The sequence below is a fragment of the Thermobia domestica genome, chromosome 10 (genome assembly GCF_964235325.1).
Source record: "Thermobia domestica chromosome 10, izTheDome1.hap1.1, whole genome shotgun sequence".
In the NCBI taxonomy this organism is placed as follows: Eukaryota; Metazoa; Arthropoda; class Insecta; order Zygentoma; family Lepismatidae; genus Thermobia; species Thermobia domestica.
The window spans coordinates 242,579,926-242,605,219 of record NC_137463.1 but is presented as its reverse complement, the minus strand read 5'-3'; the positions used below and the strand labels follow the sequence as shown (position 1 = coordinate 242,605,219).

General features: G+C 34.3%; 1 protein-coding gene across 2 annotated transcripts in view; it reads right to left on the bottom strand.

Annotated features, from left to right (window-relative positions):
- Positions 1 to 25,294, bottom strand: part of Cad88C (cadherin 88C) — a 331,106-nt gene that overhangs the window by 33,924 nt on the left and 271,888 nt on the right. For both annotated transcript variants that reach the window (XM_081729422.1, XM_081729423.1), the window contains 9 exons: positions 25,053 to 25,178; positions 21,502 to 21,650; positions 18,157 to 18,467; positions 16,749 to 17,337; positions 14,488 to 14,652; positions 9,407 to 9,649; positions 6,761 to 6,849; positions 4,745 to 4,902; positions 3,656 to 3,837 (listed from right to left, as the gene is read on the bottom strand). In XM_081729422.1, coding sequence (XP_081585548.1) covers positions 3,656 to 3,837; positions 4,745 to 4,902; positions 6,761 to 6,849; positions 9,407 to 9,649; positions 14,488 to 14,652; positions 16,749 to 17,337; positions 18,157 to 18,467; positions 21,502 to 21,650; positions 25,053 to 25,178 — 2,012 coding nt within the window. The remainder of the gene's footprint in view (positions 1 to 3,655; positions 3,838 to 4,744; positions 4,903 to 6,760; positions 6,850 to 9,406; positions 9,650 to 14,487; positions 14,653 to 16,748; positions 17,338 to 18,156; positions 18,468 to 21,501; positions 21,651 to 25,052; positions 25,179 to 25,294) is intronic.

Genomic DNA, 25,294 nt, shown 5'->3' with positions numbered 1-25,294 from the left:
AATTTGGTTAAGATTGGCCGGGTGATTTAAGCGTGATGAAGTCACAAAGACAGTCACTTTTATTTTTATTTTATTTTATTTATTTGTTTATTTATTTTACATATATATCTCCCCCTTCCCTATGTTGTACCGTAAAAGTGAAATGACGAAAACATCCCAGGCCCGAACCTTATCTATGTTGAAAGTTTGATCGAGATCGCTCTGGTGGTTCAAGAGTAATTAAGTTTTATTCATTTTTGTATATTCCCCCTCCCCCCCTAAGATACCTTCAAAATGAAATGATAAAAAAAACTTCCCAGGTTCGAGCCTCATCTATGTTGAAAATTTGATTGAGACCGGTCGGGTGGTTCAAGAAAAATCTTTGAGTTTTACGTCCCACGGTTATGCCGGTTAGGCTAAAGGAGACGGTGATGATGAGTGATGAATGAAATGGTGGAATGAAGAAAGTGGGAGGAAACGGGAGAACCCCGAGAAAACCCACGCATACGGTGTTTGTCCACCACAAAGTTCACTTGGCGGGGGCTGGGATCGAACCCGGGACTCCAAGCACCAGAGGTGAACGCTCTACCACTGAGCCACCGCGGCCCCTGGGTGGTTCAAGAGTTATTAACTCACGAACATAGTCACTTTTATTTTTATATATATTAATTTTAGTATATTTCCCCCACCTCCCCCTCCCCTATGTTGCTCCGTCAAAATAAAATGATAAAAAAACACCCTAGGCACGAACTTCATCTATGTTGAAAATTTGATTGACATTGGTAGTTTGGTTCAAGAATTATTAAGATTTATGTATCTTTTTATAACTTTCCCTCCTCATCTCCCCTAAGTTATACCGTCAAAGTGAATAGCTAATAACACTCCCAGGCCAAAGCCGCATCTACGTCGAAAATTAAGATCGAAATCGGTTGGGCGGTTCAAGAGATTAAGAGTCACAAACATAGTCACTTTCAATTTTATAATATAGATTATTTATTTTTACGTTGTTATACATTTCACGAGAATGTTTCGTCAGTCTCAAAAGTATTCTTATCTAGGCTGAGTTTATCGCCGCTGAAATATCTGTGTTCTCGTATATACCGCGCTGGACTCAAGTTCACATCATTTCCATCACCTATCGATTGGAAGAGAGGAGACATGCAAATGGAGGGACCACAATCGCCCAAAGGGGCCATTACTGAAGGACCAACAGAGATTACAGGCAAGTGCAAATAGATTTGACCCTTCCCGCATACTTCTTTTCCTTTTTATCATTTTCTTCCCCTTTAACACCACAATCTGTTTCAAATGTATATAAATATGTTCTATTTTATTCAAAAAGAAACTAAGGTCCCATCCCATTATCTTTTACTCAACCAATTTTAGTTTTCAAAATCCTGGGACGGTTTGTCAGTTCAGAATTTCCCGACTCTTAAATTCACTCTTATTTTCTGAGCTTCCGAAACTAATATGTCTGCTGCACAATCGTATCGGATTTAACTGAATTTTTAACATTTGCATATATAGTGCGAAAAAAAATAAATAACTACAGCAAATTTTAGAAATTAAATTACTGCCGAAGATAAGAAAAATGTGGTCTGACATCACTTGTTTAGAAATTCCGCGGAAAAATGAAATATAAATTTTATTAGTATTTCTCTAACCTGATGAAAAATCAGGTAAATGCTGAAAACGAAATTTTTGTTCCAGAGCAAGTTTTTCAGCACTCTCCAGAAACCAAAAGTTTAGTTCAATTAATTGTAATTACTGGTAACATTTTTATCACAAATCTGCTGTAAAAATCAAAATATCTTAGTTTTCATATGGGCATCCTGCTTGTAGTGAACGCCAATATATTCATGGATATTTTCGGGGTTTTTTCGTATCTTTCATTCATCCAATTCTTTCAACATCTTTCACTATACGAGGGAGGATCAGAAACTAACATTACAAGGCCGGTATTTTTGGAGTTTCTTTTGTTATGGAGGAAGGAGGAGTGTGCGGTAATTTTACTACATGGAGTTGGCAACTGTGCGGAGTTTCAGCCACCCGCCACCTACGGCGCTAGTTGTAGGTAAACACAAATGGCGATTCGTTTGGAAAACTGGTCTGGCGAAGAAGTCCGCTCAGTTATCCGATTTCTGTGGGCGAAGCATGTAACCGCAGCTGAAATTCACCGACAGCTGTTACAGGTTTACGGAGAGACTGTAAAGTCTTGTTAGTACATCGTAGAATGGTGTCGAAAGTTTGCGGCTGGTAGAGAAAACTAGGGATGGCCAGAACCGGTTCCTGGTGGAACCGGTTTTCGGGTCTGAACGTATCCGGTTCTAGAAGATCCGGTTCCGGAACCGGTTTTTCGGATCCAGGTCTGGAATCGGTTCTTCGGATCCAGGTCTGGAATCGGTTCTTCGGATCCAGATCTAGAACCGGTTCTTCGGATCCAGGTCTAGAACCGGTTCTTCGGATCCAGGTCTGGAACCGGTTCTGGAACCGGTTCTGAAAGCCGGATCTCCAAGAACCGGTTCCGCTGGAACCGAAACTTTGTGACCATCCCTACGGTAAACCCGAGCTGCTGGCGGGCTGGGAACAGTGTGCTAGATGAAATAGTGGAGGCGACAGGCAGGCGCCCAGGCGGCGGCCGCTTGTCTCATTTGGCTAAATAAACTGGGTAACTGGCAAACTCATTAGCTAAACAGGCAAACTGGCCAACTCATTTGGCTTAATACCCATTGGTGGACCAAATTTTTTTCTGATGGCACAAGCGGGTCTGGGCGGGGAAGGCACAAGCGCATGGTCCTCTTTGCATTTTTTTTAAAGGTGAACTTTGTGCCTCCTTTACGGGTCTTTGGGGGGCTTTCGAATCCAGATCTGGAACCGGTTCCTAAGATCCGGTTCTGGAACCGGGTTTTCAGATCCAGATCTGGAACCGGTTCATGAGATCCGGTTCTGGAACCGGGTTTTCGAATCCAGGTCTGGAACCGGTTCCTAAGATCCGGTTCTGGAACCGGGTTTCGGATCCAGGTCTGGAACCGGTTCTGAAAATTGGATCTCTGAGAACCGGTTCCTCGCGGAACCGGAACTTTGTGGCCATCCCTAGAGAAAACGTCACCGACGAGGAGTGCAGTGACCGACGACCCAGCACGGTATCAACAGATTTGAAGCAATTTGGCTGAGACATCATCACCCACCGTCCCTACAGTACGGGCCTCCCTCCAAGCGACTTTCACCTGTTCCCACACTTTAAGGAGCACCTACGAGGCCGTCGCTTCGCTTCAGACGAGGAAGTGAAACATTTCATGACAACGTGGCGGAAAACGTAAGGAGAGGATTTTTACAAGGAGGTAATCTTCAAACTCATCCCACGATACGACAAGTGCCTAAACCAATATGAAGACTATGCAAAAAAAAAAAAAAAAGTATACGATACTATCTGTTGGCTGTATTGGTTGTATGAAATAATATATACATGTTTAACTGCAGGCTTTGCAACCTTACTTTCCGATCACCCCTCGTAGGTATAATATGTCTCCATTATCCTAGAGTATACCACAGAACATTTTATGCCATTAACAGTAAGAATACTTTCACAATGAAAAGCGTTGTCTATAGCCTTTTAAAATATTCTCAGAAGACCATGGATTCTCAGCATTTTAGAGTTAAATATTTTTCTACTTACGTAATTCATTTCCTGCTGTAATCGAGAAAACAATCCGTCCATTTGGAGTAAAAGGATCGTCGCCATCTTTTGCCTTAATGAATGTGACTACATCTCGAATTTCATGGAATTCTGTAATCGTTACACAGCCTTCAATGGGCTCAAAAATAGGAGTCTCATCATTCACATCCACTACGTTTACTCTGCAATGAAATACAATAAAAAGTTAATTTAGGCTTCGTTTTTAAAATTAATAACTGAGTTGTGCTATGCAGTTCCAAAACTGGCTAATACCAATAAATAAATAAATAAATAAATAAAATAAATATACACGGAAGCCACAACACTGATGTTCGAGCATAACTTAAGCGATTTTGAATCTCCATTGAAGATTTCTGTGTCTTATTTGTAAATAAGTCTCCACTTTTGGTTGAGAGTTTTCAACCTGATAATGCTAAGGAACATGAGTGTTTTATTAAGTACGATATATAGTTGCTTTGGAACTAAATGACTCAACTATATTTTAAAAACATATTTCTCTTGCAATAATCACAAAAATATGATAGAATACAATAAAATATCGATATTGAATAATCCATGGTTTGTAAGTCTACCGTAATTTTAAACTGTGGAATGAAATTAATTTTCTTCACCTAAAATATCATTATTTTGTATCCATATATTGTCTCAAGTCTTTTCAATAAAAAAAGAGAGAAAGAAAAAAACAAAATTATATTTAATTATGAAGTAATCGCAAAAGGAACTGAATTAATACGTTCATATTGTTTTAGAAAACTTAGAAAGTGTGAATTAGTAAAATAGAAATTGAATTGGAAGAAAAGCAGATGAATAAATCAAGCACTAAAAATGTTCTTGAATAATAATAATAATAATAATAATAATAATAATAATAATAAGTATTATTATTATTATTATTATTAGCGCGTTTCATGACTTCCGTTTCTTTTACATAAACAAATTTACTGTTTTTTCCATATATTTTCTTCTTAATACAATTTGTAGTTTGATATGAAAGTACTATTCTATATAATGGATTGAACAAACATATATTTAATGCATGCGGAAAAAATAAATTAAAAAATAAAGTACCCAATCTGTTTAAAAGCATTTCTGCTTTCTCCATTAGCGTAACCAAAGTGATAATTGTCCCATGCTTCTATGATCAGCATATACGAGCTCCTCTCTTCACGGTTCAGCGTATCTGTTACAGTCAATATTCCTGTCTCAGGATCTATTTGAAATTTACCCTACAATAAAAGGAAAACAAAAAGTAAATTAATATAATCTATTTTCTTTTTTAAAAACAGTATTCTATCCATAAATTTAAGATTTACGGTTTTGAATTTAATAATCTTATAATAACACTATCCATGGCTTTGCATTGGTTATTGTAACATAAGAAACACTGATCAAAGCTTCATCACGCACTGTATTTTAAACTAGAACGTTTTACAGCTTCGGATATCTACCATATCCTTTATCAGACACTATATAGACACTTTAGAACATCATATCGTGTATAATGTATTTTCTTAATAAAACAAAGTCTGGAGGGATAGCTAAGATGGTCTGGATAATAAAGAAGAAATCATTCAAGTGTAATTACTTTGGAAACATTACTTTCTAAATATGTTCGTAATGTAATGTTTTGTTCCCCTATATTACATCTACAGTCCGCAGCAAAAAACCCTGCAACATGAGCATTTAAGTTTATTGTGAAACTATGCCTAACAGCGAAGGGAATCAACATAACGTCTAAGTGTCACGAATCACGCCAGGAGAAACCTCGGCTTCCTTAGAACAAAAGACTTAGTCGTTTCACAATAAACTTACATGCTCATGTTGCAGGTTTTCTGCTGCGGACTGTACAATAAGCAGGTTCTTTAAGATACAATGTTGAAATGATAATTCAAAATGAGGCATTACCACGGCATTGTGATAATATCGTACCTTGCAAGAATATACATACATAATTTTCCATATTAGAGAAGAGATGATGACAGAGCGAAGCAAAAGTGAATTTAGGACAGGAATTCTCATATTTTTCCTTTGTGATCATGATAAATATATGAATGAAAATATTAGAAAATTGTTTCTCATTGGTTTCTGTCAAGGTACGAGTAGAGTTGGTATGTTTATCCTCAATTTTTGCTGGGAAAAGCCTAACAATATTTATAAAAGATCTGTCAATGACATAATATCTTATATATGGCACACTTGCAGTAACTAAACATGGGGCTAATTATTATCACGCAAAATTTGTAGTAAAATTTTGTCTAAACTAAAATAAATTAAGAAGACATTAAAGTTTATCAAAAGCTTAAAGATTTAAACTAAATTTATGTTTATAATGAATTTTGCGTATTTGTTTTGACTTTCACAATTACCATCGCCACAATTAAAGGTAAATAAGTAAATGGATTCGAAGGAAACAAGTAAATGATTTCATTACCATAACGACTACAAGAAATTAGAGCAAGAAAAGAGTTTTATATTTCAAAGTGTACATTTAAATAAAAGTGTTCAAATCATTTAGGTTTATATACTAACTCACCTTCATCAGACAGATTATTTGATAATGTACCTGATGAAGGTAAATTACCTTGCCGAAACTGTTACACAAGTGTTATCAATATATATTTAGTCTTTAGTCAGTTTTGTTTTATTAACAAGTGGTATTTTCAACGCACTAGAAAGCGGCAAAGACAAAACGAATATTATATTCTGATATCAGAATATGCAGAAAAACATTGAAGAATGTGATACTAGCGTAATTTAAAAAAGTTTATTTTTACTTGGTTAAATAATATTAAAAATATGTGGTGTGATAATTTTATCGTTGAGGGGCGCGGTGGCTCAGTGGTAGAGCGTTCACCTCTGGTGCTTGGGGTCCAGGGTTCGATCCCAGCCCCCGCCAAGTGAACTTTGTTGTGGACAAACACCGTGCTCGTGGGTTTTCTCGGGGTTCTCCCGTTTCCTTCCACTTTCTTCATTCTACCATTTCACTCATCTCTCATCATCACCGTATTCTTTAGCCTAACCGGCATAACCGTGGGACGTAAAACTTAAAGATTTCATTTCATTTTTCATTTTATCGTTACCAACCTGTGAAGACTGTCTGTCTAAAAGATACGTGACTGTTCCATAATCCCCGGCGTCTGCATCTTGGGCTTCAATCAGTGCTATTTCACTTCCTACATTAAAAGTACAAGAAAAAAAATCAAAAATGAATTTATTAATGATAATCACAACAATGTTAACACTAGCTACAACATGCTCATATTCAGATATCGTACAGTATCAGCGTAAGGGGTAATAGATAACGAATAATATTCAAATGACATATGGTATCCGCGTGAGAGATATTAGATAGATAATATTCGAATTAATAGTATCAGCATAACAGGTGTTACATAACGAATAATAGCATCTGGATCTACGGGACTAATTCGTTCCAGAAAGTAAATGGCGTTATGAAAAACGTGTGTCCACAATAGATTTTTTCCATACAAAATAATGGAGTTCTTACAATTAACTTGAATTCTGAAATGCGTTTAAGTATTTTCGCCGAAATTGTCAATTGATTCCCTCCTCCCTTTCTTCATCATTTTTTTTTTTTAATTTATTACATACCAGTAAAATTTTAATACTCTAATTAAAGCCATAATAAGTGGTTGGAACAGGAACATTAATACATTTCAAGCTATTATATTTGTAATAATAGATACTCAATCTCATAAATGTATTGCAATGTCTGTGTGTGTTGCTTCCCCCCCCCAAAAATATATATATATATATATATATTGAACCTCTATGTTAGATCATACCTATATGTATGATACATATTTCTTTGTATTTTAACAATTACTTATAAGGATTTATAAACTTACATAAAAGAACTTCAAAAGCAGCTTTGCTTACAAAAGTAGATGAGCAAAGCATCTTTTCAGATTTTGAGTTTGAGCGTTAACTTAGCTTGCATTTTTACTTTAAGTGTGGGTTTGCTTGAGCTCGTTTAAAAATTAGATAAATCAACCCTGAATTACACATGTTTGACAAACTCTTCCAGCTCAATTGTGAATCTCAAAGGCGATATTTCGTATAATGTTTGATTGAAATGAAGCAATGTAATAGCAAGTAGTGATAAACCTATCTTATATGAGTATATAATTTAGAATTATTTTATTATAACAAAGAATCATTACGTGTATGAATATCGTGAATCTAACTCACAACTTTGTCTAAAGCAAGTGTAAGTAAGTTTACATTACTAAGACCTGAACCAGGACTACAGCTTCATAAAGATACTAGATATCACACCTTTTAGCCATACTACGGTATATGTCAGTATATTACTAATTAAAGTCATGCAAATACTTCTTTAAAAAAGTACTTATAATAAAGGGTGTTCCATAAAGAACGGAACTTTTGAAATGCCCGCCATTTCTGTTCTAGTAAGTTGGCAGCACTGAATGTTACACGATTTTCGTCTGTTATCTTTGTGGTCAATAGTCACGGAGCGCCGAATAGCGCATGATCATGTTTTCTGTACGGGTAGGAATGAAGCGCTTCACGTTGGAACAGGGTGTTGTCATAGTGAAAACTTATTGCAAATGTGGTGAATGTTATGAATTCCTACTTGTACAGAAAACAGATGACGATCATGCACGGGTAGGAATGAAGCGCTTCACGTTGGAACAGGGTGCTGTCATAGTGAAAACTTATTGCAAATGTGGTGAATGTTATGAATTCCTACTTGTACAGAAAACAGATGACGATCATGCACGGGTAGGAATGAAGCGCTTCACGTTGGAACAGGGTGTTGTCATAGTGAAAACTTATTGCAAATGTGGTGAATGTTATGAATTCCTACTTGTACAGAAAACAGATGACGATCATGCACGGGTAGGAATGAAGCGTTTCACGTTGGAACAGGGTGTTGTCATAGTGAAAACTTATTGCAAATGTGGTGAATGTTATGAATTCCTACTTGTACAGAAAACAGATGACGATCATGCACGGGTAGGAATGAAGCGTTTCACGTTGGAACAGGGTGTTGTCATAGTGAAAACTTATTGCAAATGTGGTGAATGTTATGAATTCCTACTTGTACAGAAAACAGATGACGATCATGCACGGGTAGGAATGAAGCGTTTCACGTTGGAACAGGGTGTTGTCATAGTGAAAACTTATTGCAAATGTGGTGAATGTTATGAATTCCTACTTGTACAGAAAACAGATGACGATCATGCACGGGTAGGAATGAAGCGCTTCACGTTGGAACAGGGTGTTGTCATAGTGAAAACTTATTGCAAATGTGGTGAATGTTATGAATTCCTACTTGTACAGAAAACAGATGACAATCATGCACGGGTAGGAATGAAGCGCTTCACGTTGGAACAGGGTGTTGTCATAGTGAAAACTTATTGCAAATGTGGTGAATGTTATGAATTCCTACTTGTACAGAAAACAGATGACGATCATGCTCTATTCGACGCTCCATGACTATTGACCACAAAGATAACGGACGAAAATCGTGTAACATTCAGTGCTGCCAACTTACTAAAACAGAAATGGCAGGCATTTCAAAAGTTCCGTTTTTTTATGGAACACCCTTTCACAGCATTTTATTATTTTCAGTCGATAGTACTGATTACAATAAGCAATCTTATTCAGATTCCATGTTAGTAAATATTCACAAATTTTGGCGCTAATTCAGCTTTTTTTTTTTTTTTTTTTTAAGTTACTTACCAATTCGGGCATCTTCCCTTACAGTAATATTGACCACATCACCAACAAAATAAGGGTTGTTGTCATTTTCATCCTGAATTTGGATATAGACTTCGGCCAGTGCTGATCGTGTTGGTATTCCTGAATCTGTGGCACGTACAGTGAAATTGAGCCAAGGGAAAAGCTCTCGGTCGATTTTGTTGGCAACAACGATTTCTCCTGTTTCTGGATCCAAGTGAATTAGCTCAATGATTTCTCTTGTGCCTAAAAATCACAACAATACATTAGAAAAAGAGAGCATTTATGAATCATATCCGAACAAAACAAATTAAACATATTATCGGTACAATCTAAATCAATAATAATAATAATAATAATAATAATAATAATAATAATAATAATAATAATAATAATAATAAGAATAAGAAGAAGAAGAAGAAGAAGAAGAAGAAGAAGAAGAAAAATAACAATAAGAATAATACAATCACTAGCAATTGAACACATCACAGGTTCATGCCGATAATGGCTCCCACAGACTATCTAAAAGACAACAATGTTGCAAAAAGCATTCACCAGTTTTTGGCACATAACATGGAATTAATCACCGATACCAAGCCATTCTACAAATACCAGCCAAGTCCAGTACTTGAAAACGATAAATACACACTTTTCTGGGATCGAGAAACCAAAATAGATGTAACAGTATCTGCAAACAGACTTTATATCACTATTATCAAGCAAATAAACCAAGAAGTAACTCTAATAGATGTAGCAGTAGCATTGACTCATAATATACGTACAACATTTAGAACGAAAATAAACAAACATAAAGACATGGCAGGCGAAATCAAGACGTTATGGAAATGTCAGAAAGTTTCAGTAAGACCAATTATTATCTCAGCTACAGCAGTTGTCCTTAAAAGTACTGTGCTGCAACTAGAACAGATAAACGCAAAACATCTTCTAATAAATCTACAAAAAATCAATAATATTAGACATCTGCCATATGGTCAGAAAGTTCTTTGAAGAAGAAGAACTCTTCAAAAAATCTGAACATGCCAGAGACGGCCGTCAGTTTATTAAGATGAATCCGGTTTAAACTGAGATACAGCAATATTATTATTATTAATGACAATAATAATAATAATAATAATAACTTTACGCAAGAGCAGCAACTTTTATATGAGAATTCCACAAAAAATACTAATATTGGAACAATATTCTTTTATAAATATTTGTCACTTCTATAACGACTGACATGTAGCAATATAGAACTGTTTAATTTTTTTTTAAATAATTTGAATTTTATATCATTTCCACATTAAATACTTTGAAAAGTTAGATTGATCCCCCTTGATTTTAACTTCTCCACCTTGCGTACGGCTCTGGTCAGGATTACAAATGCACAGTTACTAACAAGATAATATACTAATCTTTCTTTGTTCTATAATGAATAGGACGTGCTTTAACTTATCGAAAATCGTACATAAATTATGCTAAAAACAACTTATCTAATTGGTAATATGCATAAGAACGTCTTTACAGTATGGTAACTTTTTGTATTCTGGGCTAGCTTTGAAGCCCACGTTATTTGAATTAAAATAATTACAGAGTGGTAGACAAAAGAGTGCAACTTTGCTAATATTCATTATTATTATTAAGTATCCTGCCTTTTGACAGGGCCTGGGACTTTTTTTTTTTTTTAATTTGGACCTGGAAATGTTTCTTTCACGTTTCTCGATCTTCGACTTCTTCTTTTTAACTCTCAATATTTTCTTCTATTTTTTTCAAATTATCGATCAATTGGTGTTCTTCGTCCTATTCCTCGCTTTCTTTCCACCTTTCGTTCTATTGCAGTATGAAGAAGACAAATTTCTTCGCAAAATATGTTCAATTCAATTGGCTCTTCTACCATGAATAGTGGCTAGGAGCTTCCTCTTCTCCCCTATTTGTTTTTAAACATCTTCATTTGTTGCTCTCTCTGTCCATTTTATCTTCTCCAATTTCCTTCAATACCACATTTCGAAGCGTTCTAAATATTTCTTCTCTAACTTCCGTAATGTCCAAGTCTCTGAACCATACAGTCCAATGCTCCAGATATAGCACTTGACCAACTTCTTCTTAAGTCCAATATTGCTAATACTCATATCTATCCTAATTGGTTATATGCAGAGAAGCCGAGCAGTGCACTTTCATGTGGCCAGTGTAATCGCAAATAAAAGAGAAAACCGGAGAATTTTACAAATTCGTACCTATTCCATTTCCTATCTTTCTTCTTATGCACTGGTTTTCTTTACCATATAGTACCAAGATCACACAGATGACAAAGAATGCGCTTAAGAGTGGACTGGAGCTTTGCGAAGGTGCCGTGAAAAATGGGGCAAATTTAACATGAGATTTTTTCAATTTTGCGTTATATCACGTCCTACACTGCTCATTTGGAGAAAATAGTTAAGTAGGTTTGTTCATTTAACCATATTACTCAAATTCATGAAGTATTCATAAAGTATGTGTGTGTAATTTGTACAAAATTAGTAATATCATTTTTTTAATTTCCCATAAGAAAATCAAGATTTACCACTAAACTCCATTCCGCTTTTTAAAGAAAGTAATGAGAATTAGCAATTGAGGTGCATACCTTCATAATCTTTGATTCATCTTTAATCAACCTATATTTTTTTATTTCTTATTAATTATTATCTACAGAGAAAATGCTAATTAAATTAAAGAGTGCACATTCTCGTAGTAATTAATGTTTAAAAAGTTCAGCATTTTCCCGTTAGATGGCTCTGTTCAATTTAATGCAGCCGGAGAAAGCAGGCTTGCGTTAGTGTTCCGTGACCGGATAACCTTAGGGTTTCATCTACTCCTGGTTCTTCAGCCCCGCCCCCGCTATCAGCAAAGAACAAGTTTTTGTCATTCATATCGTTCAATCTGTTTCCGAATTTGATCGGTGTGAAGGTTGTGGTTGGAGAGCTTAGTGAAGAGAGCTGATCTTGTTTTGTTTCGGGATAGAATGACATCGAAAAGAGACAGACAACACAGCCATAGGAAACACAAATTATCGAATAATTTGAGATTGTCAACAAAAAGGAAGAAAAGAAGACTACCGACAGGATTGAAAAAATATCAGAAACGGAAAAGGGAAGACTATATTATTATTATTATTATTATTATTATTATTATTATTATTATTATTATTATTATTATTATTATTTTCTAACATGAAATTGGCAAAACGAAACAAATACGTACTCTCCTCTGTGTTCAAATCGAAGACAGGAAAAATTACATGCCGTCGTTTCAAAGCGAGCTCAAGTAAGTTTTATTTTTTTTATTTCACATCATCGCAATGTAAGAAGCCTCCTGCTCACCACGTGAACAAAGATTAGAAGATATTCTAAGGGCACCCCTGATGCGTTCAAGACTGACAAAAGTTTGGGCGGGGAGAGGCAGCCAAGCGACTTTTCATATACCTGGAGCTTCTGCTTTTCACCACAGAACGCTGAGACAGCTCCAAAAGAACAAGAAAGCCAAAACGTAGAAGTTGAGTCATGCTCCAGTCCACTCTTAAAGATGAGAAAGCAAAGATGAAGCTTATGTTCCTCTTTGCTTTTGTCTTTTATATACTAGGTACTGATGGCCTCTTAAACACATGTCTAGGTTGAAGATTCCACTTAGTTTTCCCATTGCTGATTCTCCGATTTCCTGGATCTTCAAACATGACTAATCTTCCGCAAGGAGAGCGCCAGGACTAATCTTAAATTTAACTATATGTCAGATATATTCACATTTTAAAGTATTTTTTATTTTCTAAACTGTAACTGGTATTTTTTAAAAATTTGTTTGGTTTTTAACAGTACAGTGTGGCTGCTGCCAATTAAACAGAAATTTTAGTTTTTACATTTTAGGATTAGGAATTAGACATCTGGGCTGTCGGCATCTAAAGCAATTTAGCCCGTCACGTATATGAGGGGTGATGTCCCTCAGCAAGCACACTATCCGATGAAAGGATATATAGTTAAAGACAGGACTTCCTGAGCAAGAGTAACTCTCCAAAATATTTCTAGAACGTGTTACTTTTGTAGCTATGATCTTACGTTAACGCCAAAATATACCAATTTTCTGATAAAGTTTCACAGCTCTATTGTAAAAAGGACCAAACTGTTTCATTAGTTACAAAAAGATGCTTAAAAATAGTAAAACTGTAGGCTTAAGAATATTTGCTTTGCATATAACAGTAAAGCATGAGCAGAAACTCATAAACAGTAAACCTATGTGTTATTGTCTTGAACAAATTATTAAGAAGCACAAATTCTCCTTTATTAATATTGCACTCCCTTGTCTTCAATTTTGAGGGAACAAATACTTTCACTGTGTAAGGTTTCCGAGAAGAAACACACAAGAAACTGCTACTATTTTGTACTAGTTTATAGTCTGTGTATTGCGGGAGAGAATTTGCGCGAAGAATGTAGAAATATGACAGGATTAGTTAATATTTTGAGCGTATTTGCTATGGCTCCTTTGTAACCATTAATAAAAGTAGCTTGTTGTTTGAGCAGAATGCAAGTTTATTATTTGGACGTCGGGCATTTCAGTGAAATAAGTTTATAGCTGATTTTTGTGCTGTATAGTTTTTTGATAGCTCTCTTTACATAGTGGCGCCCGAACAGGGACGCCTGCATACTATAAACTTTCTTTTCTTTACTTTCTTTTTTCATTAGAAGTGATATTTTAGCAAGAAACGTATGTAAACTTTACAACGATTAACTAACTCTAGAATTGCTCACGCGTCTGAGAATCTCTATAGCGCAAGTGAGTCCAGACAAAATGTAGTGAAATTGTAATGACAATACTATGAAACTGTAAATGAAGTAATAGTATCTAAACCACATTTACTTAATATTGAACTGTACACCGCTGGAATGTTGTTGTACAGTGCTAAGAAAACAAGGAAGACATCAATCAATATTCAAAATCTTTATATTGGCATATAAGACGCATTCTATATACGGTAGACTTACAGTACCATATTCTCAAAGGAAAAAAAATACGTCTTATATGGCGCCAGATACGTAAACAATTACAAAGGAATGACTCACCTTCTAATGAGTAAGTAATAGTTCTATTTTTGTCGATGTCATCTGCGACTACGTTGATAATTTTAATTCCATTTTTACTATTTTCTGTTATAGACCCTCTGTAGAACGGACGTCGGAATTTGGGATTATTGTCATTTTCATCTTCAATTATTATAGTGAGAACAGCTACAAAAAATAAAACAGTTGTATTTAACTATCAAGCTTTCAGATAATCTATTATAGAAAACATTATATTTCGGTACCGGTACATTAGTCAGGTGTCATGAGACATATTCTCTTCGGTAGGTTTATTTTTAAAGAAAGCGTCTTAAATTACACAAATGAGTAAAGCACATGTAAATACATATGAGCACTATACGTACATAGAAATTCAAGAATTAAAAACATATGTACCAAATACCATTTGTTTTGTTGTGTGATATGTTTCATAAAGACCATATCATTAGTTTACATTACCTTATTGACATTACCTTCTATCCTCATATTTCGTTACTTCAATAAGAAGCTTCATATAATACAGTAGAATTTACAATTGGGGCATATTGGAGAAGACGAGTTTCAAAATTCTGGAATATTTTGAAATTTAGAAATTATTTCTGTAATTCATCTAAATCAAATGCAATTACGTATGAGAGAGTTTTACATTAAAAAGCAGCACACACATATAACTTCGTAACACAACTAAGTTATGCTGATTCAAAAAAATTGGGTTATACTGCGAATGTGTGCAGTGTTTCAAAACTTCCCGATCACTTACCGTTCTCTAATAAATTCTGTTCTCTTGCCCATACAAGGAAATAAACCAAACAAATATAAATTAGCTTTTGTTTCTAGAAGTTATTTCAAGCTCACTATACTACCTTTCGTACGGTAACGAGAACATTGCCTTGAAAAGATAGATGGGGACCAGAATTATTTAGCAATATTGTACCTAGTCCAGTTATGTAAAAGGCCATGGAAATTTTGCGAATTCAGAACATCATTGGTATTCTACTATTATTGGCAGGTCACTTTCCGCAACTGAGAAGCTCTCATGCTTGAACCTTTTATATATATATATAACAACGGATTTCCATATTCACCACCAAAAATCATAGTAATATAGCATTTATAAGTAAATTATTATTATTATATATTAGGTAATATACAATTGATTATAATTGTATTGTTACAAATTATTACGAACTGGCTTCGTTCATTTCACTTCGCTGGAATCAGCTAAAAGAAATAAAATTCTACCTAAGAAGAAATTTTTCTTGCAACGATGTACTGTATATGCGCCGTAACTAGCTGCAACAACGAAAAACTAGTTCTATTGGAATTCAATAAACACTTATGAGCAATTATATCAACTTGTGTATAATTGATTGATACTGAAATGATAAGAACTTAGCTCATTCAAGTACTGTGTTTAGAAATTAATTTCAAAGGCTTCAGTCTCGTAAAATAAGACACAAAAGACATTTTCATTTTTATATATATATGTAACGTATAATAATAAAGCAAAGTAAAATACTTATCTTAGTATTGCTTCTTTTATTTTTACCCATATTTTCGGTAACTATTAACGGTTACCTTTGACGGAGAACAAAAATTCCAACTTCGTTACATTCCTGTTGTTTTCTTCAAGTTATTTCCCGAAATTCATAGTTCTATTATTTAGATTTTTCCTTTGGACCACCGAAATGTTTTTCAATGTTTAATTCCCATAATATTTGACACAAATAATGAAAACAAGCAAATCTAAATATAAAACAAACTACTGTTTTTCCGTTTCCATTTTTTTTTTCAGTAGGTTGTTTCAGTAGTCAGAAAAAAAATAGTGGATTGTTTTATGTTGAAGGTCATCATAGTTTTAGCTTGTTTTCGTTATTTGTGTCAAATATTATAGAAAACAAAAATTAAGAAAGATTTCAGTGGTGTGCCAAAAGAAAAATCTGAACAATAGAATATGTGAACTAGGAATTTTTGGGAAATAACTTAAAGAAAACACCAAGAATGTAACAAGGTGAAATCTTGTTTTCGTCGAATTCTCGTTCCTTGTTAAAGATAATAGCTAATAGTTACCGAAAATTAGGGTAAAAATAAAAAAAGACGTACTACGGTAAATATATTATTTTCCTTTATTATTGTACATTAATATACAAGTACGTAAACAGAAATTAATACATTAAGGTTTTACATGTAAGGTATATTTAAATTTTATAATACATCAAGCATGCTTTGCCATCCTGAGAGGCTTAAATCGAAAATATGCTTACCTGTTGCAGATTGTTTTCCTTTCATAGCTCCAGCATCCTCGACTCTGAGTGTTAACCTAATTGTTTCTACCCTTTCACGATCCAGAAGTTTCACCACTCGTAAGAGTCCATCCACAGAATTCAAATCGAAGGCAGCTGTGTAGTTGTAGTCAGAACTCCTAATAATGGTCCCTTCTTCACTTCTCGCCTCCGAGTTCTGATGATCAATGTAATAGCGTAATACTGGCTTGGCATCTAAATCTACAGCTCTAACCCTATACACGTACTGACCGACTTGGATATTTTCTTTCACTTTAATTGTACCCGGTTCTATAAACACTGGAGGTTTATTGTTAACATCAACTATGGAAATATTTACATAAACAGTTGCTTGTAACTGTTCCACTCCTATCCCACCATCTAATGCTACCACTTTCAAAGAATACAAAGTCGTTTTAGGATCTGTCCGATCAGGATCTAAATTCGCACCATGTGCCACTGTTATTAAACCTGTGTCAGCATCTATGACAAACTTATCTTCAGCACCTCTTTGGATACGATACACGACTGCATTATTCGGTGCAGATCCATCTCTGTCAAATGCTTTAACCTGTAAGATATTACACAAAATATTAGAGGTTATTTGTATTCGTGAGAGGAAAATCTATATCCGAAACTAACTTAAGAAAACAGGAAGTTACCACACTGCGATCTTTGAAAGTTGGCCCTGTTCTTGGAAATTCTCAGCTCTCAAGAATTCACAAATACTGATCATTTTACTTCATAACCAACTGTCTGAGGCTATTAATAGTAAAAAGCCAGAAATTAATACATTACTTTTAAGCAAACGCCATATTACCTTCCAATATACGCTCTCCGTGTATAAACTACATCGTCTTATTCATGTCTGAGGGTAAAAAAAAAAAAATCATATCTTGGAGCATTATAGTATTATTATATATTATTTTTACATGAACTGATATTATTTTTATATATGAAATCACAACCGTCAAAAGGTGTTCTCAATATATATGGACACTGGATTGTCCAAGCAAAGCAGCTGGATTGTGGTACAAGTCATGTGATCTGAATGGGGAGCACCGACTACAGGAGTGAGAGGGTGGGTGTTTGGCTATTCTAGGAAGCAAACTGGGTGACGTAGTTGTTAACGCATCGGCACGGTATGCCGGAAATCCCGCGTTCGAGTCCCGATCCAGTCAAATTACTTTTTCACTCTTTCTAAGTTTGGGAACTAATAAGATTTGAATTGTATTATTAAGGATATTGTATTCTATTATATTTTTAGAATATACATACAATCAACTTAGAGAATAAAATAAGACATTCAAACCAAATTTAACCACTTTATTATATAATGTGAATTTAGTAATGTTAAGACTGACACTAGAAAACACTTCAATATTCTTACCTGTACAACAGAACTACCGCCTGCCATATCTTCATTTATAGATCTTTTGTAGTGAGTTTTCTCAAACTCCGGCGCATGATCGTTGACGTCTTGAATATACATGACCACAGGAACTTCCGAGTAAAGCATGGGAGATCCAAGGTCTTGAGCTCTTACTACCAAGTTAATTGTGCGAACACTGCCTCGTCCCGTAAGAAGTTCAAAGTCTACATGGCTGGTTGGTTGAATAATGCCTCGCTCAGGATCAATAGAAAAATTGCCATACGGATCACCATCAACAATGCTGTATCTGATTTGACTGTTTCTTGTTCCTGTAATAAAGTTTAATTCAAGACTGAGTTAAATATGAAATTTTAGAATTTTATGGAATATTATTCTATCAAAATTGTTGATTCCTTGCATAATAACTTCCTTATGCAGAGACAGAGATACACAGGAGATATTTACTCGACAAATATTTGACTGATACAGATGTTCCGTGTACCTTAATTACCAGTAAACTCTTGTTTTTGTCATTTCTGAGGTTCTGGTGATGAGAGATCCTGCCTAGAAGTTCAACTCTATATGCAAGGAGATATTGGACAGATAGGTGTAAATAATATTTATATAATTCCACAATCCTAAGTTATATTTTAAATAAACAATATCCCTCTCAATTCATCAATCTAACAAACTATCTTCAACAAAAAAAAAAAAAAAAAAAAAAAAAAAAAAAAAAAAAATCCACTTATTAGGAATTGACTTTTACATATGTTGATACCGTACGGCCACAATATTCCATTGTATGAGAAGACTTCTGTAGGATCAAGAATTTAGACGCGGTTTTAAGTTCTTTCTGTAGGATCGTAAAATGAATTCTGTAGGATCTAAATCTAATTTTAAGATCTTTAAAAACTAGGTTTATTTTTTAAGTTTTTTAGAGCTTAGACTGTTAGGAAAGTTGTTTAAAATCTAGAGTTCAGACAATATCTTAGAATTTAAATTTAATTTTGTATTGTTTGATTTAGTTCTTCAGAATTTAGTGAGCTTAAGAAATTCTTTAAAATATAAAAACTAAATATAGTTCTGTATAAGATCTGATTTTTAAGTTTTAAAATTTAGATTTGGTCTTAAGTTTCTTTACAGTTTAAATAGTTAGGGAAGTTATTTATAACCTAGAGAGTTCAGAAAACTTTTCAGAATTTATTTCTAAATTTATGTTCTTTAGAATTTTTGAAGCTGAGAGCAAATGTTTTATAGTGATAGTGTGGAAAGTTTTGTTTTTAAAATGTAAAGATTAAAAATAATTATGTAGAATCTAGATTCGATCCTAAAGAACTTAAAATTATATCTCGATTATACAGAAGTATCTACACTTTTTATATTTCAAAGAACTTTCCATAAGGATTTAAGGAACTTCTTTGGGATATAAATTTGGTTTTAATTTCTTTAGAATCTAGGGAGTTAGGTAAGTTCTTTATAATCTACAGAGTTCAGGATAATTAGGTTTAATTTAGTCTGGCTTTAAATTCTTCAGAACCTAGAGGATTTGGAAAGTTCTTTATTTCTACAGAGTTCCAAAAACCTTTCGGGATTTAGAGCTAGTTTTATGTACCTTAGCATCTTAGGAGTTAATGATTTTTTAAAAATCTAGATTTAACTTTAAATTTTTCATAATGTAAAGGGTTTAGTTTATTTAAAAATCCATATTTAATTTTATCTTCTTTTGAATCTTGGGAGTTAAGGAAGTTCATTATTGTATACGTCAAACTTTCAATTCTTAGAACCTAGAAAGTTTGGAAAGTTCTTTAAAATATCAAATGTAAGTTCTTTACAATTATATCTGATTTTAAAACTATCGCAAAACTTACTGCTTTTAAAGAAAGGAAATATTTTATAAATCCGGTGGTAATTTTGAGCTCTCTTAATTTATAGTAACATTTGTAAATCCTCCTTACAGTTTCATTTGACACGTATCCATTCTTGTTTGTTATTTATTTAAATTTTGCGTCCTTTTCATAGATATTTCTGATCAAACTACTCTGTTCATTCATTCTTGTGCTTAACCATACCAGCTATTATTGTTCCAAATGTATAAAGGTATCCAGAAATTTTGAACATTCATGACTACAACTAAATTTTGCTAAGAACAATCAAAAGCAGTTTTAGTAATTACTTTTGCAGTATGATAGATCTATACTCTGATAGTTTTCCTGTATTATTTCTTTACTTATTTATAAATGATTAAAATATTAATTATGCTTTGGTCCAAATAACTGGTATTGCAGCTTAAACTGATGATGGAGAAACTAAATAAATAAATATGCCTATATCGTTTTTACTATTCTAAATGTAAGTGACTGGTACATACTAGATATTTCCTAAAACATGATCTTCAGTCTAGTATTTTCTTTGTCCTTGTAACACTTGACAAGTACTCTTAGAAGACATTCTTTTGGAAAGTACTCATAAATAGTTACAATAATATTTGCCGAACTTGAAAAAACAAGTTGGACAAACAGTATTAATAAGTGTCACAGGAATACGAAATAACTTTGTGATATATCTTATGCCGTATACTAACATATTACAAATATCGTGACTTTATCATACATTTTATATGCTTCACGATACAGGCACAATGATGTAACGATATTAGGCGTTAAGCACAATTTGTTGTCACGATAATGCTTAATTTTATACTGATGTCCACAAGACAAATACAAAATATCCTCAGTAGATCATGTCGGGCTTTTTTCTCAATTTAACGTCCCACGTTTATGTTCCTAGGCTGAGAAAGACAGTCACAGCATGTTGGATTAACGTGGAGTAATTATAGGAAGCTGGTAAATTGTTGGATTGGAAAGTGAAACATGTATCTACGTAGGTCCTACGTAAACTTCTCAATATTAAGAACAAGATAAGAAACCAGTGATGGATAATTGTATTTTGATACAATTTACATTTTGCGTATTATCATTGGCAAATTATTGGTAAATCATCATTGGTGCAACATTGATTATTTAACCAGTTTTGCTATTGAAGATTCACCCTATACATCCTATTTGGTTCCAGAGGATCACTTCTTATTTGTACAACTAAAATCATAGTTGAAGAGAGCAAAGGTTTCTAGCATTTCTATGACCTTGCTGTATAGACTACCTAAGGAGGTTTTTCCAAAGCTTTCAGCATTTGTATAAACGATTCTAAAAATTCATTGCTGTATGTACAGAAACACTTTCAACCACAATGAATTTATTTTTGCCACAGACTCATCACTGATTACACCCTTATTTTTATTTATTTATTTATTTTAACAATTCACTGATCATTGATCATGTTTAGAAAAGTTCTTCCATAGCTTACCGTTGAGATCCATATCATGTGCCTCCACAATCAGAGGGGATTCGAAGTCTACATGGTTTTCTATTAACCTCGTTTCATACTTGTTCTGAAGGAAGATGGGAGGATTATCATTCACATCTTCTACGTTGATTGTCAGTTGGACTGAATTCCTGTGGAAAAGGAAAAAAAAAAAAAAAAAAAAGATTATATTTGTCAATCATATGCTAGATGGAATAATCTTTATCCAAGGAAACAAACGTTCTGTGGAAAATTGTTAAACTATTCTGTATACAGGGTGTTACAAAAATTGTGCCACAATATTTTGGGAGCAGACTCCTCATATCAAAATAAGAAAAAAAGTTCATATGAACCTGTGTTCAAAAGTGGATAGTTTCGGAGTTACAGGGTGGTGAAAACGTGAAATAAGTAAACTTTAAAAATTCATAGCTCCACTTCTATGGGACCTATCGTAGTCGACTCGAGACATCACTGACGAACTGGTATATGAACTGTCCAAATATCCATGTTTAAGAATGCTCCAGTACTTGCACACCAATTTTTAGAGAGGTAGGTGGAGAGTGATCAAGTACTCCCAAGAAGGCTCTCTAAAAATGATTGTGCAAGTACCGGAGGTTCTGGAAGATGGATATTTGGATAGTTCACATATTAGTTCGTCAGTGAAATATTGATCCGACTACGAGTGGTCCTATAGTAGTGGAACTATGGACCTTTAAAGTTCATTTTTACGTTTCCGGCACCCTATAACTAGGAAACTATGCACTTTCGACCACAGGTCCATATGAACTTTTTTTCTTATTTTAATGTGAGGAATCTTCCCAAAATATTGTGACAAATTTCTGTAACATTTGTATATAACTGTTTAGCCCTAAAACAAGAACACAAAATGATACACAATACGACAGATAAGGCAGTATCACTGACAAGATTAACTCCACCAACGAAGAGGTCGGTAGAATTTCAAGACAGAGCTTTACTATATCTACAATTATTACTCTCAGTTGCTGTCTGCATTTTATTTCATTTTACTCTTTACGTATTGTTGAGGAATGTAAATGAGTTCCGCAAGACCGTCCTCTTGATTGGATGATTCGAGGCCTTGCTTCGACTTCCGCAAGTAACCTTTATTTGCAGATACTAGCATTTTCTTAAATTCTACGTGCTGTTGGAATCCTAAATCAACACCCAGAGAACACTTTTCCATGAAAGTTAAATCAACCACAGAATATTGCTTCTTCTTGCTTCAAGCAACACATAAGTTGTAATAATAAAAATACTTCCTACAAATGTCATTGTAGTGTTTTATACATAAATACCGAGCAACCAGCTAACTCCTTTTCAACTGTTTTCTTACTCAAATATCCTAATCTTACTGACATAGGCCTAACACATTTAGTACAACAATATTTTACCAAAAGTTTGGCATTGAGCTAACGAACAGAAACAGCTAGATGAGCAAGACGGTGCTCACCTGTCGTCAAAGGGACATTCGCTGTATTCGGAAATAAGAATTATTAAAAAGTTTTGCCAAATAAATAAATAATAAGTAAAAAGATAAGACAGTTTGCTACGTAGATGGTGTGAAAATTCTTAAGAGAGGAAGCTTCGATCACCCTTATGGTATAGCCTGTACATAAATCTTTTGTCGATTTGTAGGGGAAAGGGAGTATCTGTCTCCTATAATCCTGCCCTCCCCCCGTCTCTGATTTCAGAAACAAATTGGCACGAAACTTCTATTCTTCTCCTCTATTTGTAACAAACAGTACATTTATTTCACGTCGAAGTACCTTCACACAATAGATTTCTTTTACTGACGACAACAACAGGGCATGCTTACTATCTAATTTGTTTACAGGATCTATTCATTGTTCGACTATTTCTTTGGTAATTTTATATTGTCTGGGCTGTAAGAAGGTTTACAGGATCAGAAAAGGTTGTGGTACGTTTTTTGCCACTCAGCTCTCGCAATCTATTACAATTCCACCAAGTAACAGGATACTTACTGTCCTTCATTTACGAGACCAGGATTTTCCGTGATTATATCCTTAAACAGAAACACAAGAATACAGACAAAAACCACAAGTCATTACATTAACTTACTGAACACCTAAGTTTGTTAGATTTCTTAATTATTTTAGATTTTCAATTGATTTCTCCTACTAATTTCAAGTCTTTCGCATACCCATACTTTCTTTGATTTATTTTACTAAACTAAAGAGTATTCTACCTGTGTTTATTTGTTACAAACCACAGGTCCGCTATCAGAAAAAGTAGAGAAAACCCTTACTTTCCTCATAATTTGCTTCTACAGAGAAATACAGATTGATTTTTTTTTTAATTCATGGATCTAGAATTTCTACCTAAAGTTCGATTTTCATGCGGTTTGAGGCAAACGATCAAGGAAAAATGGGAGATTTATGGGACTATGTTTACTAGTTTAAATACATCCTGGGTAATGCCGGCCACGTATCGAGAAAAAAAAATATTCGCCAATGTACCTTACAATTGGAATGAGATTTTGGATTTTTAAAGCGGAATTGCAGAATACAAATTAAGTGTTAGTGGTAACACCCATAAACACCAATAAATCACATATTGAATAACTGTAACCGGTTTCTTGCGACAAATGACGGACAGATTTCTTGGGTGACCTAAGTAGTCGATAACTGACATCTTTCTCAACACCTGCCTGCAGAGTCCGATGCTTCTCTGTCTCACTTAGAAGCGATCTTATTTCTTCCAATTTATTCACTAGTGACAATATTGTGTTCCTCTATTTTCAGAACGTGAGGCAGAACATGAGGAAAATTTGTTTCTAAATGCTCTTTACGTAGCAACAACAGATTCCGTTCTCCAAAAACTCCAAACAATAAACACGCGTTGCTCCAAAGAGTACACCGTTCTCACTCTTGTGTCCTGATCACAATCACACAATAGCGTACAATTGATTTCCTGTTGACCTTGGCGAGGTTGCCATCTAACGGAGAAAACTCAAACCTCCGCACCGCTCCTCATTCCAATTGTAAGGTACACTGGCGAATATTTGCTGTTTCTCTTGAGGCGTGTCCGATATTACCTAGGATGAATTTAAACTAGTAAACATGGTCCCATAAATCTCCCATCCTTTCTTGATCATTTGCCACAAACCGCACGAAAATTGAACTTCAGTTAGAAATTCCAGACCCAAATGAAAACCATGAGTTTCACCCCCCCCCCCCCCCCACACACACACAAAAAGTGAGGAATTTAATTAAGAAAACAGACAGTCAGTTCTCTCTATTCTTACAAAATACTTAACTGAAAATCGAGCACTACCCTTTATGGCAAGTTACACTATATAAAGAGACTGAATTAATTACCTATTTATACATTGCTTATTAAGATACTGTTAAATCATTTTCCCTGATTTTGTAGAGTCTAAAATATTTTTCCATAAAGAAACTCATAAATCTATTATTTTTATATATTGTTTATATTATACAAGCGTCTATAAATACATGTATAAGTGATTTAAAGCACAGATAAACTTACAATCAAGTACAAGTCATACATACCTGTTACCCTGCCCCAAGTTATCTCTTGCTTCCACCGTCAAATAGTGCCTTGAAATGACTTCTCTATCAAAAGTATAACCATCTGTTTTTATCGTTATGACGCCTGTTTCTGGATGTAGAAATAACCTTGGAAAAATAGAATAAATAAATTAATAAATAAATAATACAAGAATTATTTAATATAACTTCAATTCTTTGTTTACGTAACTGTCAGGGCCGGATTAAGGTAGGGGCTTAGGGGC